The sequence below is a fragment of the Scophthalmus maximus genome, chromosome 8 (assembly GCF_022379125.1).
Source record: "Scophthalmus maximus strain ysfricsl-2021 chromosome 8, ASM2237912v1, whole genome shotgun sequence".
Lineage (NCBI taxonomy): Eukaryota > Metazoa > Chordata > Actinopteri > Pleuronectiformes > Scophthalmidae > Scophthalmus > Scophthalmus maximus.
This window is the reverse complement of record NC_061522.1, coordinates 18,270,637-18,287,530: the sequence shown is the minus strand read 5'-3', so window position 1 is coordinate 18,287,530 and position 16,894 is coordinate 18,270,637. Positions and strand designations below refer to the sequence as shown.

Sequence of the window (16,894 nt, the reverse complement as noted above, 5' to 3'; positions counted from 1 at the left end):
CGATGACCTTTATAGATGTTTGAATGAAAACCCATCGCAATATAGCGCTTGTCCTTTGACCCTTTATTCTGATGGGTGACTGCTTTCAATGGAGACAAAGTTATTAATCCCGCCTCCAAATCTGTAGACACACAGCTCTGGCAGCAACAATCGTCATCACAATATTACACCATATATATATATATATATATATATATATATATATATATATATATATATATATATTTAGTGCTTTAAATGTTCACTCCCCTCTGACACCATACACCTCATACAGACAGGCGGCGGGAGGAGACATGCACCAATACATAGTGTATGCACTCCTCGACCTCATCGCACGCGCACACACACAGTTGAAATACGGCACATGTTGATCAGAGGTGGAAAGAGCACAAAGTATTAGAATAAAAAAAAATATTTGTGTTGATAGTTCGGTTAAAACAAAACATAAGATAGTTCCGATTTAAAAAACAATATTCATATGACATTACATGGTTGTTGTTTTTACAACGTTTGGGAAATAATAATTATAATAATACAAATACTGCAGACGAGCAGAAAGGTTCAATAAAAATATGACCGCATATAGTAGACATACCCCAGTGACTTTCCACCTCTGATTCTTACAGCCCCACAGATCACCACGTGGCCGCTGACAAGTAGAAGATGAATATTGTTTTACATTCATAAATACGTAGTATATGCATAAAATATTTTTAAAAATCAATCAAATCCCTCACGTCAATGTCAATGTCCTGCACGTTCCTACTGTTCTGCTCAGGGGCAAGACAGAAGACTGCAGGAGATTCTGAAGGCAAAACGCTGTCACTGAGCCAACAAGCTGTACATCTGAGTTTGTGCAAGATTTCCTCATCAGAATGAAATTGATCATGATGTTGATGGGTTTTAATTCCTTTAAGGTAATAACAGAACTAAGAATGTAAGATTCAGTGACGGGTGGAGATGAGGATGGAATTCATTTGGGCTCAAATTGAAGCAGGCAACTCAGGAAGTTTTGCAAACGAGACAACTTGGCTCGACTTTCCCGAACAGAGTCACAGCACGAGTAGTGCTGGGCTAAGAATGTTTTCAGGGGATTACTCTTCAGATTTTCTGAAGGTCTAGTACATGTATAACCAGAGAATCGAACCCTGCTTGCTCATGACAATCAATTTAATCTGTTTTTATGTAAAAGGTTGTATCTGAGTTTTCAATAAGAAGCCCAGCACCCTTGAAGTTGTAAAGGGGATTTTCTATGGAAAGTGAAACAAATAAGCTGTTCATGAAAGCCCCAAAAACATTCGAAACATAACAAGTGCGTTAAGCCTCCTCCCCCAGGAACAACCACCAAACACAGAGCAGCAGAACAGCACATACAGTATATTTTACACCTTCCAAGTCAACTTTAGATACCAATAAACAATCCCGTTCCTGCATAAAAGCTAGCTAATGTCCCTCCACTCATTTGTAGTGTGAACGGTTGAGTGATAATCCTTGAATTCACATCTGTTGGTCCCAGGAAACTCTTGTTCTACTTGATCACAGTGAGCCAACTGTAGTTAAGAGTACAAGTAAACGGACATCCACGAGATGGCACCAGCAAGTGCAAAGAGAACAGAAAAAAACCCCAACCATCCGAGTCAGTCCCCAAAGGGTCAATGTGGGTTTACAGCTGTAGCTGGTTCTGACGGAGACGGCTTGCAGCTCTCCGTGCTCCCCGCTGGCCTCGGGACCTCTCGGAGCAAAAAGATCTTTAAACCTGGTTCTGTGGCGGCAACCGTCGGTTTGCTTCTTCACTATGAAATCTTACAGTTCCCCTTTGAGGAGGAGGAGGAGGACGACGAGTTCTTTGGAGGACTCTGCGGAGGCCTGAAGGACTTTGAGCGTTTCAGACTGTTGCCTTTGCTTCCCCCTCCGCCACCACCCGTAGCTGCGCTGTTGGTCACCGAATAGGAGCGTCCGTGCATCATGACTGCGTTCATGCCGTTGGCCATGGAGAAAGACTTGAGGTGGGACTTGATGGCCACAGGGAGGGGCAGTTTGTCGATGAGGTGCACCGGTGTGCAGGAGACGATTGAGCGGCAGCACAGATCTTGGAGGCTGAAGACTGCAAGACGAGATGAAATTTACAAAAAAAGATTTTAGGATGTTATGACTCAGAGTCATGTAAAATACACTATGAAGTGTAACTGCAGATGTGAGAGGCCTACAATATCTTTAATCTACATCTTCTCAGGTCTTGCACTTTCTAAATAGTAGATGCAGATTCCATGTGCCAGATTAAATTTATATATTTTTTGTTTGGGTTACTTTCTGTAAACTCTGCTCACTTTTCTCCCCCTTTTTCAAGTCCCTTCTCAGGGTCTCCAACAAATAAGTCAGAAGTGCTTTACCTATATTCCCGTTTGTCTGAAAGAATAATGTATAGATTTAAAAGCTTTTTGAATAACCTCATTTTTTTTGTCGAGGGTGTCCACCATGTTTCTTTGCTGTAATCGTGTGTGCGCACCTGGAAGACAACAGCTAGCACTGTGAACTACCTTGTAGCTGTAAGCTAAGTAAAAATGGAATGCCAGTCTTATCCCATGCTCTTGATTAGCAGTGGACCAGCGGTGAATATCTCAATGCCTCGGGGACAACTTGAAATAAACCAATCAGATCTCCTCTCCCAGTCTTTTTGAGAGTCAGGTGCACTTGCACCTCGGTGAATTGCTATCATAATTGTGCATTTACAAGCTAGTAAGACAGATGCTTCTCTGAAGAGGAAAACACGTCTGTTCAAATAGCAGTGTATTGAAACAACTGGTCATTCGTCGTTGCTGTTGTGCAGGACTATTCAGAAATACTGCACCGTTGACAAACCAGGTTTCTGTTGGTGAATATCTTTCTGCTACCTCAAAATCTCAATGCACCAACTATGTGCCTGACCATGGGCACACAGATGGGACTAAGTGCACCTGCTATCTAAATACATGGCACTGGATGACCAACTGTGTTGGTCTGAAACAAGCAAAGACACAGAACTAGGCACTGCTTTGTGCCGGGTGTAAGATAAAACATACTTGTTTGCTTTTTTTGGGAACATGTATTCAGGATGTGGGTGGGGTTTTGTTGCTTTAGAGGTGATTATCTAAAAATCTGGACAATTAATTTCCTTTTGGATTGTTGACAAATGACAGCCCCAGCCTCTTATGTTTTTTTTACAGTTAATATAAACCTGCATATATTTTTAATCTGCCATAATTGGTCAGTAGAAATGATTAACCTGCTCACCTCTGTTGGGTCTCCAGAATTTCTCCATCCCATGCCGCATCAGCACAATGCGCGACAGCTCTGTGAAGGACTCGATGACGTTGAAGTTGCAGAGCGGACTGACCTCGAAGAAGGTCATGCTGTTCTTCTCCGCATACGCCCTCGCCTGCTCCGTCGGCACCTGTCGCTTGAAAGCCAGGTGAAGTCGGTTCCCCACCAGAATCCTGGGCACACCTGGGGCATGCTGATGGAAAGAAACACATTTGGTTGCCAGATTTATATTTGAATTTCTTTAACACATTTTCCAAAAAGGCTCTTCTTCATATCCAACTGTTGTTTTGTGTACAGGCTGTAAGCAGAGCTGGAAACAGACAATGAGTACTGGAAAAACTCAGACACAGGATGTGCCCCCCCCCCCCCCATCAACCTGTGTTCCCTGTGTCCTGTTTCCTCTTCAAAACGAAATGGATGGAAGCGGGGGCATTACCTCATCAATTTCCCGAATCCAGCGGTCGATGCCATCAAACGACCAGCCGTTGGTGATGTCATATACGAGCAGGATACCCTGTGGACAGAAAGACAAACGCGTTGACATGTTTTACAGAATTAGGACACTGAAGGGCAAAACACCAGGATAATTACTCGACAAGACCTCACCTGTGCTCCCCGAGAGTAAGACCTGAAGATGGTGCAGAATCTACCTTGCCCTGATGTGTCCCTGTTGAACACACACACACACACACACACACACACACACACACACACACACACACACACACACACAAGCAGGTCAATTTGCCATGAGTTTGTCCATTGCTCCTGCCACTGCTGACTTGATACTTACCACAACTCTAATTTCACTCTTCTTCCATCCAGCAGAATCGTGGTGGTCTTGTAATCAATCCCTGAGATTACACACAAAGTCGTTTAGTGTGGGTCATGCTAGCCCTTTGAATCAATTTCCAAACAATAACTGAGCCAAGGCGGAGACGTACACTCACCACTGCTGTAGGCGTAAGGAGACTCCACGGATCCGTCTTGCAAACTCTCCAGGATCTCCCCCTTTCCGACGTCGCTGTCTCCCACCAAGAGGAATTTCAGGAGATAATCGTAACTCTTGACAGGACTACTCTGGGTGCCCATCATCCCGCGCATTTGGATCCGGTTTCGCAGAGAGCTGTTGGAGCTCGCCAGACGTCCACTGCTCGGGCTCAGGGACGAGCCGGACGGTTCCCCGGTAGCGATGGATCGGGGACTGCGGTTGGACGTTAACGTTAGCTTTTAAGCTAGCTGGTGAACTGTACGAACTTCGAAGTTCTTAAAGACACAAATGATTATCTCCTCCCACTGGTTAATGTGTGGGGGGGAAACATGTCCACGGTGTGTATTAGCTCTGACCGTCTGGGTCCGGACACCGTCAGTGTAACGTCCACATCAATAATCAAAACAACCTTAGCTGATAGCCTGTTAGCCAGCTAACACGGACGCACTCTCGCACGAGCAGAGGGCGTGATGAGTGAGCACGCGGCGGTTTGCTCCGACATAAAAGAGACAGCCCGCAAAACAAGTACAAACTGTTTCGCTGTCTTTATAGAGACAAAAGCCAGGGAGGCAAATTCAGCTTTCCGAGCACTACGGTCCAGCCAAGTGTTGGTACTTCCTAGTACTGACGTCATCAAGCTGCGTAACATCCGGGTAACAGAAAACCAACGTAAATAACAATGACAACACCCAAAAATATAGCTCATTACTAACTCATTTTCAACTAAGATAAAGCTGATCAGTAACAACGTGTTTGTATAATTACTCTGCTTGGGTAAACTCTGCCTTTGTACCTTTTGATTTAAGCTTCATTGTGACCATATGCCTATTTTCTTCTTGTCTTATATTTACTGGGCTTTTTGTCTATATTCAAATAAACGAACGATTAAATGGGCCTACATGTTTTATAATGTGAATGCATGACGGATGACGTTTTAGTTCCGTCACCTTGATTTCTTTGTATGATACATGTTTTACCGAAATAAGGGGGTAAGATGAAAACATAGTAAATTAAAATGATTGATCTAATTTAAAGAGTATGTCTATTATTCAATACACCACTGAATGGGAATAAACAAGGAAATGTCACATTATGATATATATGCTCATACGTACCAGTTTATTAGGCACACCTGGCTGAAAGAAATGCAGTCTAACACACCAGAAACACCAAAATAATCCGATTGGATGAACATCTCGTCAACACAATAAAATAACATTTTTTAAAAACTGAAAATGATAACCACATTGCAGGACTGGCGTATTAGAGAAAATTGGGTTTAGTTCGGTGTTCCCAATAAACTGGCAGCCAAGTGCACTTGACAAAAGCCACAGTGGTGATTGACAGATGAAGAGAATGGCATGCAGCCTGTTAAGGCTGATTGCCGTTGGTCTCTTCTCATTGGTTGTTCTTGATTGGCATGTGTTGCAGCCGCTCGATCGCGGAACACAAAAGCCAGGTGACACACTGCCGCATGCCACACTCAACCTGTCCAGGTGAAGGGCCAGCGTCGGTGCAGAGCCAGCTGCCACGATGAGAATGGGGTCGGTGCACGCGGGGCTTCTGCTACAGCTGCTTTGTTCCGCCTCCAGTTACCGGTTCCGGAGTCGAGCTGGCTACGGTCCGTTTGTGCAAAATCCCGAATCCGAGTGGGAGAGAATGAAGACGATGGGCGGCGAAGAACGAGCGGGCCCCGCGCCCAGGGTCTGGAAGAGCGGAGCCATAACGGCCGACGAGAACACGTTCCCCGAGTGGGTCTACGCCCAGAAGTCCGCATACCCGAAAGAGGTGTTCCAGCCAGAGAAAGGTGCCAGACCCCTCCCCGACTGGTCTGGGGAAATATTGCGCGTTCCTGTTGCCACTAGTTCGACGACGGCGGCGGCAGCCAGAGCAGGAGTGGTTGAACTACTTTGTCATGTTGACAGAATCTATGTAAGAATTAGGAGAGACGTCTTCAAGAGCCTTAATGCTTACAAAGACTTGAAACTGGGTACCTGTCCTGTCAACCAAGGCACCAAAGCCCACTACTACCTCCTGTACCTACTGAAAACTGACTGTGGATTCAAATTAGAGGTTGGTAAAGGTGTCTTCTCTTTTGTCTTAATCTTTCAAATGCTTATTTGACAAACCATCACATCTGTATGTTTCAGAGTAAGGCTGACAACCTGTTCATCAGCGTTGTGCTCAAGTACATGCCAGCTGGTCAAGTTCTGAGGCAAATGCCCTTTAGTGTTCCCCTGCAGTGCAAATATCCAAGGTATGTCTTTCTTTGAGTTTTGGCCATGTTCTCTGCTAATACTATGGGGTTTAGGTTATAGCGCTGTTTTCTAATCAAAGATTTCTGTGCTTATTCAACTCTGCCTTTAAAACAAGTTTTCACATGCTTGCAGGTTTTTCAACTCCTATAAAGTTGGCATCCATCCCAAACTGCAAGGAGGCACAGTTTTCAAGGCACTCCAACCAAAGCAAAATGTGATTCTTGCTGCTTTAGATGGTATGTTGTTTTTAAAATTCTTCTGCACTTGCCTTCTTGCATGCAAAGTTTGACTGGTCATCTGGCTTCAAATGTGAATGGTAAAACTGAGGTCTTTCTCAAACCACAAACTTATGTATGAGGTAAAAACAAAGGGAACTTAATTAGGACGTCTTTAACTTATTTTAAACTGAACACCAGTGGTGCTGGAATTTTATAGAATGTGTTCAAAGCTGGAGAGAAACCCTTAAGGAAGCCGATGGAAAGGGATCGTCTTATGCATTTAAAGCAAATAATACAATAAAAGTGCATACTAAACCTTTGTCACTAAATGTCACAATTAACTTCTCCTTACAGCGTCCGGGAATGAGCTCCCGGAATCAAAAACCTACACCCTGGGCCAGCCAATGTACTTTGAAGCAAAGATGGCGAACGCCACTGCAAAATCAGGAGACCAGAGGATGTACATCAACAAGTGCTTCATGACTGCCAGCCAAAACCCCAACTCCAACCCTAAATATACAGTCATTGACAACCAAGGGTAGGATTTTAACTTGTAAAAAAATGAAATGCTTCAGTTCAATATAAACATGCATTCTCTCCAATTGCAGCTGCATGGTTGACAGCAAGGCATCTAAGCAGTCAAAGTTCCTCCTTGGCGCCTCGAAGATGGCCCTGAAATTCAGTGTGGCTGCCTTCATTTTCAAGGACGGGGTTTCCACCTCCACCCAAATGCAGGTACATCGGTAAAAGTGAGGGCCATGTACTGTCAAATCAAATGACCAGTCCATTACACTGGAAACCAAATGTCTTTCAGCAACTCTACATGCACTGTGACGTCTCCGTGGGGACACTTACACCATCTCCAAGTTTAAAGGCTTGCAATTATGACCCAGCAACCAAAAAGTAAGTTGCCTCTGGCTAGTTGGAACACCCACAGGTGGGGCATGCATTTTTTTTTCTCCATTTGATGATCAGCTATTTCATGAGAGTTTGACAAACTAAATGACTAAGCTTTTATAAACACTTGGTGGCATTCTAAGTATTGCCACCTGTGGAGTGTATTTTCAGTATAACCAAAATGTTTCTTTTAAGGTGGAAGGAGCTTTACGTTGACGACTCTGTGTGCATCTGCTGTGAATCTACTTGCCCATCAGCACTGCCTAGGGGTAAACTTCCACCTTGTGTTCATACATTACAGGAACTTTTTATAAAAAGCCAGTAGCTTAAGACATGATTCGGTTTTTGCACAGACCTTAACTTTAAGCGGTGAAGTCAAGAATGTTAACACAAAGATTTGGGATTAATCAAACTTATTTCAACAGCTTCCAGGAAAACCATCTCCAGTCCGTCTTGGAAAGTCGACTTGAGTGGCGAGGATGGATTCGTGGATGTTGAACCTCGGATGAAATCGCTCGATGCTGACTCGATCAGTTCGGAGGACCCCGGCATGGTGGAGCACAAAGACTTTGTGAATTACTGGGAGGATGATTACTAAAATGTGGAAATGGTCAATTTTAAAATAAACTTTTGTCATGTACCTGGCTCTTTCTCTGCCACAGTATGCAATAACGCATCCATTGCTGTCAGGGTAAAGGGACTAAACTCATTTCAGAAGTACCCAAGTCTTCAGAATTTTTATTTTTTTTCTGACAGCCATTCAGAATGCACTAATATAGTCCTTTATCAGTATGTGTGCATTTCTAAGCACTTCCTGGAAATGCATAACAGCATTTCTGTAGATGCACTCATGTTCCACCAGGGGATGGAAGAGATTCACTGGCTTTGCTTGAGTAAACTCCACAGGCAGCAGCATAAACTTCTGAGTTATGGTGTTTCCAATGAAAACATGGTGCAGGAGCTTTCTCTCCAGGCTTTTTTCAAGGAAGTCCAGCAAGTCTCGTAGCCTATCGGCCACGTGTTGTGGCTTCCACTGGGATGGGTCTTTGGTCAGAAGTAGATGGATCAGGGCAGTTTTGAAATGAAGATCCTTGAGTGCACTGCTTCCTGACAGTGCCGTCTGTCTCTTGTGAAGGAAACATGCAATATCAAGAGTGCGAATGTGGCAGGGGTTTTCAGGCAGGCGTTTGACGAGACATTCAAGGAGATGCTCTTCATAGACAGTCAGGGAGAGAGGCCAGCAGGTGTCCAAATTGTTCGGGGCGCAAGGTGTAATGTAGAAATGTGCATCAGCGTTTAATTTAACCACAGGATTCATACTGAAGCTGATCTGCTTCCCTGATCTGAATCTGACAACCAGAGTGCCCGGAGCATCAATGTAGCGAATGCTGAGCTCAAAATCGTACTTGTGTGAAATCTGTGCCCACGCTTGTTTGATCGTGCACTGAAACCATCTGCTAACTTGCGACTTTGACAAGAAAGACGTGTTCTTCATGCAAAGGCGGCTCTCGGTCATTTTTGTCCTGGCACTCACGTCCTCGCAATGCAGCAGGCAAACCATATCATCCGTGTCAGACGACTGGCAGTGGCAGCCATTTGGGGTTTTCTTATTTGCCACCAATTTGATTTGACCACACACTTGCATATCGAGCAGCAGGTCACTCGCCTGGTTATTCCAGAGCAGGAACTGGAAACTATACGGCTCAGTTGGGGTAATGGGAACAATCATATCGCATGCATCCAACATCTGACAGTTGTCGATCGCCATGCCTCCATTACTATCGCAGATGATCCTCATGGCCTCCACCATGTGATTTGCGAACCCCTCCAAAAACTCATCCTCCCTCCACTTGTTATTGGATGAGGCTTGAACACACTGTGAATGAAAACTGTGCAGCGTGTCACCGTCGGGCAGTGGCACTTCAGCAGCGATGCGGGTCACTGGGAAGGTCCTGGACTCATCTGGTTTAATTGGCGAGTTTTTTCTCAAGTATTTCCTGAAGAAGCGGATGATGGAAATGAGGGAGAAAGTATTCCAGATGTACCAGAGGTAATCCTCCTCCCAATCACCAATTGCCTCCTCTGAACTTCCATTTTCTGACATCGTGGTGTGAACTTCTGACAGAGATGCCTCAACTTCCATCTCCTCAGGTTTTTCCTGTTGCCCTTGTGGTGGGACTGGGTCTCTGAAAGAGCCACCGGTCAGAACGACATGCTGTTTACTCCCCATGTCAAACTGCTGGTTTCCCTTTTGCTCGTGGTCGGTTTGTGAAGTCTTCGGAGAAACCTCGGGTTCACTTCTGGACTGTTGTGGCTGACTTGAATCAGAATATGATATAAAATGTCCTCCTGTGAGATCAGCAAAGTGTTCCGATGAATCTTGATTTAAGACAGCCATATCCCCTGGGACTGATAAGTTATGTTTATCAGTAACATCTTCATCAGACTGAGTTTGTTCCTTGGGGATGCTTTTCGGGATATTCCGAGGCCCTTTGTCGTCTCTGTGTGTCATTTTCTCTCTGACAGGTGCCGTTTCCTCCTCCAGTTTCACTTCGTCCCTCGGTTGCCTCTCCTCGAGCTGTTGCGTGCCCACTGTGACGATATCATCCCGCTCGTCCGACCCGGGGTCATCCCTCGGACACACCAGGAGACCCAGAGCCACGACAAACACGCGCAGAAAAGCGTCTTGCATCATCAACACTGTCTGTGAACAAGTCAAACAGTTAATCATGGTTATAAATCGTTTAGGCATTGGCAATGCATGAAAAGATTGAATGAAAACCTTAAAACCTTTAAAAAAAATCATGAGAGATCTTCCTGTCTGCAAATTTCACAACGATACAAAGCTAGAAAAGTAATAAGCTACTTCCTTGATGGCCTGGAAGCATCAACTTTATTCATTTATATGGTCACATTTCATATTAAACACCGTTCATTGCAGCACATGACATTAATAGTGAAGAATCGATTGATTACCTCAGTATTTCAACGTTCCAGTAATGTGTGAATAGGTGCAAAGGAGGAAACTAGTAGAGAGTAACCTTGCACAGCTACAGGCTCGGTGATCTCTTCCCTTTTTGGCCGTAGGTTGTGTTCCGTGACTTGTTTCCTGCACACCCTGCCCATGTGCTCTGCTGTGACACACTTTCCTGTGCGATGCGCTGACGAAAAGCGATAACGCAAACTTCCTCAAAGTTTCGCAGCACATTCAACAGTGTTCATGACACCATCTCATGCTTTGATGTGAAGGGCAAAGCACTGGGCTGCGTACTACTGTTCAAATAAAAGCCATGTGCAGAAAATGGTCTGTGCCTGTGAATAGGAGAGTACAAGGCCCCTGCCTTTTATTCTCTTGTGGGCTTCGAACTGGTTCGTCGAGCTCTGCTTCATTCAGTGGTGCAGTTGACTCCAGATGGCTAAAGTTTTGAAAAGAAAATCCCTGGACATGTAATAATGACTACATTTAGCATGCAAAAGCCACCGTCCCTTGATTTATTTGGTTCTGAATAATCAGGTGGAAACAGATTCAACCTTCACTTCTTAGACAACAACCAAATTTTCCAGCCAAAGCCACAGATATATTTAAATGTTTTGAGGCCGATTTTGCATGTCTGCATTGTTATGGCTACAGCTGAACAGCACCTGCGCGATCCCCGCGGACCAGGTCCCTTGTCTTAACACTGCTACATAACACTACGTTCCAAAAACATCTGAAAAACACATTGGTGTGAATTTTTAAGAGAACTGACTGGAAACTATGTCAATGTTTTTCTGAGCGCTGTGACGTGTTTACGTTGAATGAGATTCTTTAGTTCCATCACAACGAATCACAGGTGACTGCGGAGGGAGGGGCACCAACAGGTGACGTGGTCGGCTTTGAACGTCACCACAGAGAGTTCCAGAGACACCTCTCAGCCGGAGCTCCAGTGCCCGATAGGAACTGCAGTTTTTCTCACTATGGACATTGCCGCTATGTGAAATTTTCCTTTCCTTTTGTCCATCCACTCTAAAGAAAATAGGTAAGCGTGTTTTTGTGTTGTTGCTTGCTGATAAATATCTGTACCCGTAGAAACTTGACTTTTGTTTTCTATAGATAACGCTGATGAAAACCAAGTCTGCATGAAAGTTGGTTTAGAGTATGAGTCATATTTCCCTACGAGCATCCCTAACCACTTTTTAATAAGGTGCCTTTATATAGAGAGTTCATAAGTGATAAATAAGTGCCTTTTTAATAAATGCTTTATTGAACAGTTGCATGCCATTTCATAAGAATTCTGTATGTATTGCTTGGTTGAAAAAAAAAATCTCTCTGGCTGTTGAGCCTTGACTTTTCTGCAAAAAAGGGCTCCTGAGTATGTCGGACAAGATTAAATCTACTTACTAATATTTACAATTGCAGCATTGGATGATTGTAAGCACCCTTCATTAATGACTTATTAACGTGTACAATTACCGATGAAATATAGAGAAACCCCTAGCCAGTAATAAGATTATATTCACAAAGTTAATGCTTATTAGCCTTTTTTCGTGGTTTATTAACATATATTACTGTTGAGCCGATACACCCTATTAATAATAGTAATTAACTTGACTTTACCAACCACACCAGATTAGATCAACACAATACAACTTTTAATCTCTTTATGAAGAAAAAAAAGTGGCAAAGCAGTTCCTACTAAATCTTCCTATAAAACGAGCGGAGGAGGCCTTAATGAAACGATGAATGTCAAGTAATTCATGTACACAATGATGACACAATGATCAGCGTGCTTTGGTGCCTTTCACTTTTTTTTGCAGATTGCTGTGAAACCTTCCACTGCACTTCTTCTTACAGAGTTAATTCCATCAGAAGCAAAGACAAACCCCGTGTCACAGGATGGATAAGTTCCGTATGATGTTCCAGTTCCTCCAATCCAACCAGGAATCTTTCATGAACGGGATCTGTGGTATCATGGCACTGGCCAGTGCACAGATGTACTCCGCCTTTGAATTCAGCTGCCCCTGTATGCCAGAGTACAACTACACCTATGGGATTGGACTGCTCATTGTTCCACCTTTATGGTTCTTCATGTTGGGTTTTGTGTTGAACAATAATGTGTCGGTGCTCGCCGAGGAGTGGAAAAGACCCACCGGCAAACGGAGAAAGGATCCTTCAATCCTCCGCTACATGTTTTGTTCGATCACGCAGAGATCCTTGATAGCACCCGCAGTCTGGGTGTCTGTCACTCTCATGGATGGGAAGAGTTTCCTCTGTGCCTTCAGCATCAACTTGGATATTGACAGGTTTGGGAATTATAGTTTCATCAGGGAGATGTCGGAGACGGACAAGATGAAGCTGCTGGCGAAGATTCCTTGCAAAGACTTGTTTGAGCATCAGGAAATAAGAGTTGCAGCATCCCGATACATAAAGTGCATATCACAGGTAGACTGGTGATTTTTTTTTTTTTATTCTCAATTGTATGTGAATGGATTTAAACTGACAGGTCATTAGCCAATCTGACCTTTTGACTCGAGGCAGAACTGGAGACAATCATATTTCTCATTCTCCGAAAATTTGAGTAGCGAGCAAATGTTGACAACAAGGGCAGGTCCCACTTTTAGACAGCAACCAAGCACTTAAAGTGGTTAGATCTGTTCTCATCAGCATCATGGCTACCACAGGCTTTTTCCACATTAGGAAAAGCACTAACAATAATAACAAAATGAATTACGGCTGAATATAAATTGCCTGCCCTCAGTTCTAGATTCCTGGTATTGTGCCATAATCAATATGATGGACACCATATCATGTTCTTGGTATTTTTTCTCTTGATATTTGTGAAATTTAAAAAAAAATAAGGGAGAGTACAGTATGGCTGATTCTTATATTTTTAGATTACCCCCTAAGAAAAGAAAATGAATAAATGGAAAATATATTGACAAACACAACTCTATCATTATAGCTAAATAGATAGAATAAGAATTGGTATTTTCCAAAGGGGTAAAGTAAGGGGACATTTGACCTAAGTATCTTTAAAATCCTGGATATAGCTTTTCAATTTATTATTTGAGAGCCTCAGTCATTAGATCTACTAATCTACATTTTACCAGGTCGACCACAAACACACTAACACACACACACACGTTTTTAATAAGGGTATGGCAAAAAGATATAGCACAGTAGTTTCTCAACTCCACCAAATCTATGACTAAGCAAAGTTAAAATCCCTTTGCTTTATTCAACAGAAATTGTATTTACCTTCAATCCCCCCACCGGACTCTAAATCACTTTGCACTTTGAGCTTACTGAAGCTTTCCTGTTCGCTTATTAGAGGGATAGATAAGCCTTTTATAGCCTCAGTATTCATGGCACTGGGAGCTGTTTCGATTCGTCCAAAGAACACCTCCACTGTAATTTAGGGTCTTTGACCAGACACAGACGAAAATGAACATGTCTCTAAAACATCTATAGATATACAGATTCTGTTAATGAGCTACGGAGCTGCTAGACATACCTTGTCCATCACAGTTTTGACTATTTGAAGAGAACACTGGATTCACTATCGATATCCCCTTCCCTATTGTCATTTTGTTGAAGGCTTAAAAAAATAATGCTTATCTTTCTATACCAATATACTAATACATACCCATATTTCACAGGCATGCGGATGGATATTCCTGCTCATGATGACCTTCACAGCCTTCCTGATCCGGGCTATTCGACCGTGCTTCACCCAGGCCGCTTTCCTCAAGACCAAGTACTGGTCGCATTACGTTGACATCGAGCGCAAGATGTTCGACGAGACCTGCAAGGAGCACGCCAAGAGCTTTGCCAAGATTTGCATCCAGCAGTACTTTGAGAACATCAGCGGGGAGATGCGCAGCCTCCACCACCACCGCCGCTCCTACAAGAACGACAGCGATGACGACGATGACGAGGACAAGAAGAGAAGTGACGAGGACAAGCTTCTGGGTATCAGGGCCCAGGATGATATGAATAAGGTTTTATGGAACTGGCACACCAGTAAGCCAGCTCTGGCTCTGAGAAAGGAACAAATGGACGGTGAAAACAATGGCAGACTAAATGGAGAAGCCAATGGCACGATTAATGGGTTTGCAAAAGGACACACCCATGACGTGGGGAAGAAGGAATGGGCAGTGTATTACAGTAAAGTCTGAAGAGAGAGAGGGAACATATCTTCTTCAGCTTTCAGAAATGTCCCACTATAATCCATTTCCATCTTAATTTCTCACTTTAATGCTCAGAACATTGATGATTGTATATTAAATATGATGTAAAGAGGAATGCAGTGCAATGTATAGTTTGAATGTTGCAGCATGATGAGCACAAAGTGACCAAAATGTCATCGTATAACTTGTTGACACAGTTCAGTTTTCCTCAGAAGACGTCTAGTACTTGGCGTGTAGTCCTGAACTTGTTGCTTGGCGTGTTGTCACGGCGACTGTATGTTTCATTAAGTCATGTTTTACTCACACAGTCTGCCGCTGCTCTCACGGCAATGAGTGACCTCTGTATATTCTAGGCTGCAGAAGTAGAGCAGTTGTATCGGTCTAACAGTAAAGCTTTTCACAGCGCACTGCAGAGTTCTCCTTGATAAAGACACTAATGAAGGATTGCGTTGCTCACAGATGTCGGGGCCGTCATGAATATTCACAGGCCACCGACTTGAGCATGTGTGCACTTCAAATAGCACAATCTTTCTCTTGCCAATAAAAATCTGAACTCATAATATTCAGCCATGCTCCATTGAATACACCATTTAGTTTCACTGGTTTAACTGCGACCTGTAGCTTATGGTGGTTAATATTAGCTAACTTAAAGATACAGTGTGTAATCTATTAGAAGAAATTTAATATATTGTCCATAGTGTTCATATATGTATAATCTCCTGCAACAAAGATACATTTAGTGCACCACAATAAAGTGTCCCCTGTCGGGTGATCACTTGGTTGCAGTTTGCAACTTTACCACCAAAATGCCGCCAAAAAAGTACAAAAATTTCACATTGGGGCTTCAAGATTCAGACTTTTTGGACTGTGCTACTGATACAGTACATTTTAGCGTTTACCTTGTAATACATCTCGCCACCCGTGGCCACAGTGGTCCGTGCTTGGTTAAAGTTACATAGAGCCACTTTAATGCCACATTCTAAAGTGAAACAGTTTAATGGGCTATTGGCCCATGGAACAAGAGTTTATCAGAATATCAACTTGGCCATTCAAACATGACATATTTTTATAGTATTATACATTTCATAGCATAATCCTGGTTTATGATGCTTTGTAAAGGTAAACCTCATCATTGGCAGATAAGTGCCCACTGCTGCTGTATTTCCAAATCAGGCAAACCTATTATTTATGCAAAAAAAAGAAGAAGAAGTTGTGACAGCCCAAACAATTTACATGTCACTAAGAAAGCAAGCTCAACACTTACATATCTCTTGTCTCTCACTCGCTCAGTTCGCAACTCAGTTCGCAGCTCAGTTGCACTTTGAATCTCTGATCGGGAAACCTGTCAACACCCTGCGGCGCGTGCACGCGCGCCGAGGCCGGCGCTCGTGCGTCCGCGCGGGTCGATCCAGCTGTTCCTCTTTGCGCAGCGGTAACATCTTTATTAGAGCAGGAGGAGGGGAGGGTGAATGAACATGGCATGGATCCCATTGAAGCCTCTCCCTCCCCCCGGGGGATTAGTGGAGCAGCACTCCCCTTGGCTGTCTCTCAGCTCGCCCAGTAGCCCAGCAGCTGTTCTCTCTCTCTCAGCCAGGGTCGCCGGTGCCGGCGCTGGTGTGGGGGTGGACGTGCAGCATGCGATGTCTTTGTCCAGGCCTGTGGTGGGTTTATTCTGCGTCTCACTCTTTTATCTCTTGATATCATTATTTGAATGTCCTCTCGCACGTGCACCTCCTCCTCCTCCTCTCGCCCCTTCCATTTGTTCTTTTGCTCCAAAAGGGGGGGGGGGGGGGGGGCACACGGCGTTTATATATATATACATATATACACATTTATAAACGACGAAAACATGACTGCAGCTCTAAAATGCCTCCCCGTGCGTGCGTAATGGAAGGAAGTGGCCTTTGCTGACCCCCACCTCGCGCAAATGGCTTTGTTTTGGTTGTGAGGACATCAGCCATGCGCACATCACATCACTGACTGACTGACTGACCGGGGCCTCCCTTGACTTTGCTGCAAGTGTCTCTCTCCCGTCTCCCTCTCACACACACACACGCACA

The 16,894-nt window shown here is 43.9% G+C and overlaps 4 protein-coding genes across 7 annotated transcripts; 2 read left to right on the top strand and 2 right to left on the bottom strand.

Moving 5' to 3' along the window:
- Window positions 1-42: 42 nt before the first annotated feature.
- Window positions 43-5,256, bottom strand: LOC118312908 (ras-related protein Rab-40C-like). 2 transcript variants are annotated; one of them, XM_035637979.2, is made up of 6 exons: window positions 4,245-5,256; window positions 4,094-4,154; window positions 3,907-3,967; window positions 3,737-3,814; window positions 3,271-3,493; window positions 43-2,104 (listed from the first exon to the last, which is right to left on the bottom strand). In XM_035637979.2, exons 1-6 carry the CDS (start codon window positions 4,402-4,404, stop codon window positions 1,794-1,796), a joined length of 894 nt encoding a protein of 297 aa, XP_035493872.1. In that variant the 5' UTR covers window positions 4,405-5,256; the 3' UTR covers window positions 43-1,793. The 2 variants fall into 2 exon arrangements, with proteins under 2 accessions (XP_035493872.1, XP_035493873.1); XM_035637980.2 differs by having other exon boundaries at window positions 4,251-5,256.
- A 133-nt stretch (window positions 5,257-5,389) lies between these two features.
- On the bottom strand, window positions 5,390-10,798 carry LOC118312905 (inositol 1,4,5-trisphosphate receptor-interacting protein). 2 transcript variants are annotated; one of them, XM_035637974.2, is made up of 2 exons: window positions 10,641-10,798; window positions 5,390-10,368 (listed from the first exon to the last, which is right to left on the bottom strand). In XM_035637974.2, exon 2 carries the CDS (start codon window positions 10,357-10,359, stop codon window positions 8,425-8,427), a length of 1,935 nt encoding a protein of 644 aa, XP_035493867.1. In that variant the 5' UTR covers window positions 10,360-10,368; window positions 10,641-10,798; the 3' UTR covers window positions 5,390-8,424. The 2 variants fall into 2 exon arrangements, with proteins under 2 accessions (XP_035493867.1, XP_035493868.1); XM_035637975.2 differs by having other exon boundaries at window positions 5,390-10,364; window positions 10,641-10,791.
- On the top strand, window positions 5,825-8,301 carry zp3c (zona pellucida glycoprotein 3c). Its single transcript, XM_035636889.2, has 8 exons — window positions 5,825-6,364; window positions 6,442-6,548; window positions 6,682-6,785; window positions 7,122-7,305; window positions 7,376-7,502; window positions 7,582-7,670; window positions 7,860-7,933; window positions 8,090-8,301. Exons 1-8 carry the CDS (start codon window positions 5,825-5,827, stop codon window positions 8,260-8,262), a joined length of 1,398 nt encoding a protein of 465 aa, XP_035492782.1. The 3' UTR covers window positions 8,263-8,301.
- A 644-nt stretch (window positions 10,799-11,442) lies between the features above and the next one.
- On the top strand, window positions 11,443-15,379 carry LOC118312907 (calcium homeostasis modulator protein 1). 2 transcript variants are annotated; one of them, XM_035637978.1, is made up of 3 exons: window positions 11,443-11,683; window positions 12,499-13,086; window positions 14,304-15,379. In XM_035637978.1, the coding sequence occupies exons 2-3, from the start codon at window positions 12,541-12,543 to the stop codon at window positions 14,820-14,822; spliced, it is 1,065 nt and encodes a 354-aa protein (XP_035493871.1). In that variant the 5' UTR covers window positions 11,443-11,683; window positions 12,499-12,540; the 3' UTR covers window positions 14,823-15,379. The 2 variants fall into 2 exon arrangements, with proteins under 2 accessions (XP_035493871.1, XP_035493870.1); XM_035637977.2 differs by having other exon boundaries at window positions 11,444-11,683; window positions 12,462-13,086.
- The last annotated feature ends 1,515 nt before the right edge of the window (window positions 15,380-16,894 follow it).

Excerpts from the sequence above, each read along its gene's own strand:
- LOC118312908 (XM_035637979.2), bottom strand. The coding sequence starts at position 4,404 with ATGCGCGGGATGATGGGCACCCAGAGTAGTCCTGTCAAGAGTTACGAT. Across the intron at positions 3,815-3,906 it reads CTTACTCTCGGGGAGCACAG|GGTATCCTGCTCGTATATGA; the intron begins GTGAGGTCTTGT and ends TTCTGTCCACAG. Across the intron at positions 2,105-3,270 it reads ATTCTGGAGACCCAACAGAG|TCTTCAGCCTCCAAGATCTG; the intron begins GTGAGCAGGTTA and ends CTCGTCTTGCAG.
- zp3c (XM_035636889.2), top strand. The coding sequence starts at position 5,825 with ATGAGAATGGGGTCGGTGCACGCGGGGCTTCTGCTACAGCTGCTTTGT. Across the intron at positions 6,365-6,441 it reads ACTGTGGATTCAAATTAGAG|AGTAAGGCTGACAACCTGTT; the intron begins GTTGGTAAAGGT and ends TGTATGTTTCAG. Across the intron at positions 7,306-7,375 it reads ACAGTCATTGACAACCAAGG|CTGCATGGTTGACAGCAAGG; the intron begins GTAGGATTTTAA and ends CTCCAATTGCAG.
- LOC118312905 (XM_035637974.2), bottom strand. The coding sequence starts at position 10,359 with ATGATGCAAGACGCTTTTCTGCGCGTGTTTGTCGTGGCTCTGGGTCTC.
- LOC118312907 (XM_035637978.1), top strand. The coding sequence starts at position 12,541 with ATGGATAAGTTCCGTATGATGTTCCAGTTCCTCCAATCCAACCAGGAA. Across the intron at positions 13,087-14,303 it reads ACATAAAGTGCATATCACAG|GCATGCGGATGGATATTCCT; the intron begins GTAGACTGGTGA and ends CATATTTCACAG.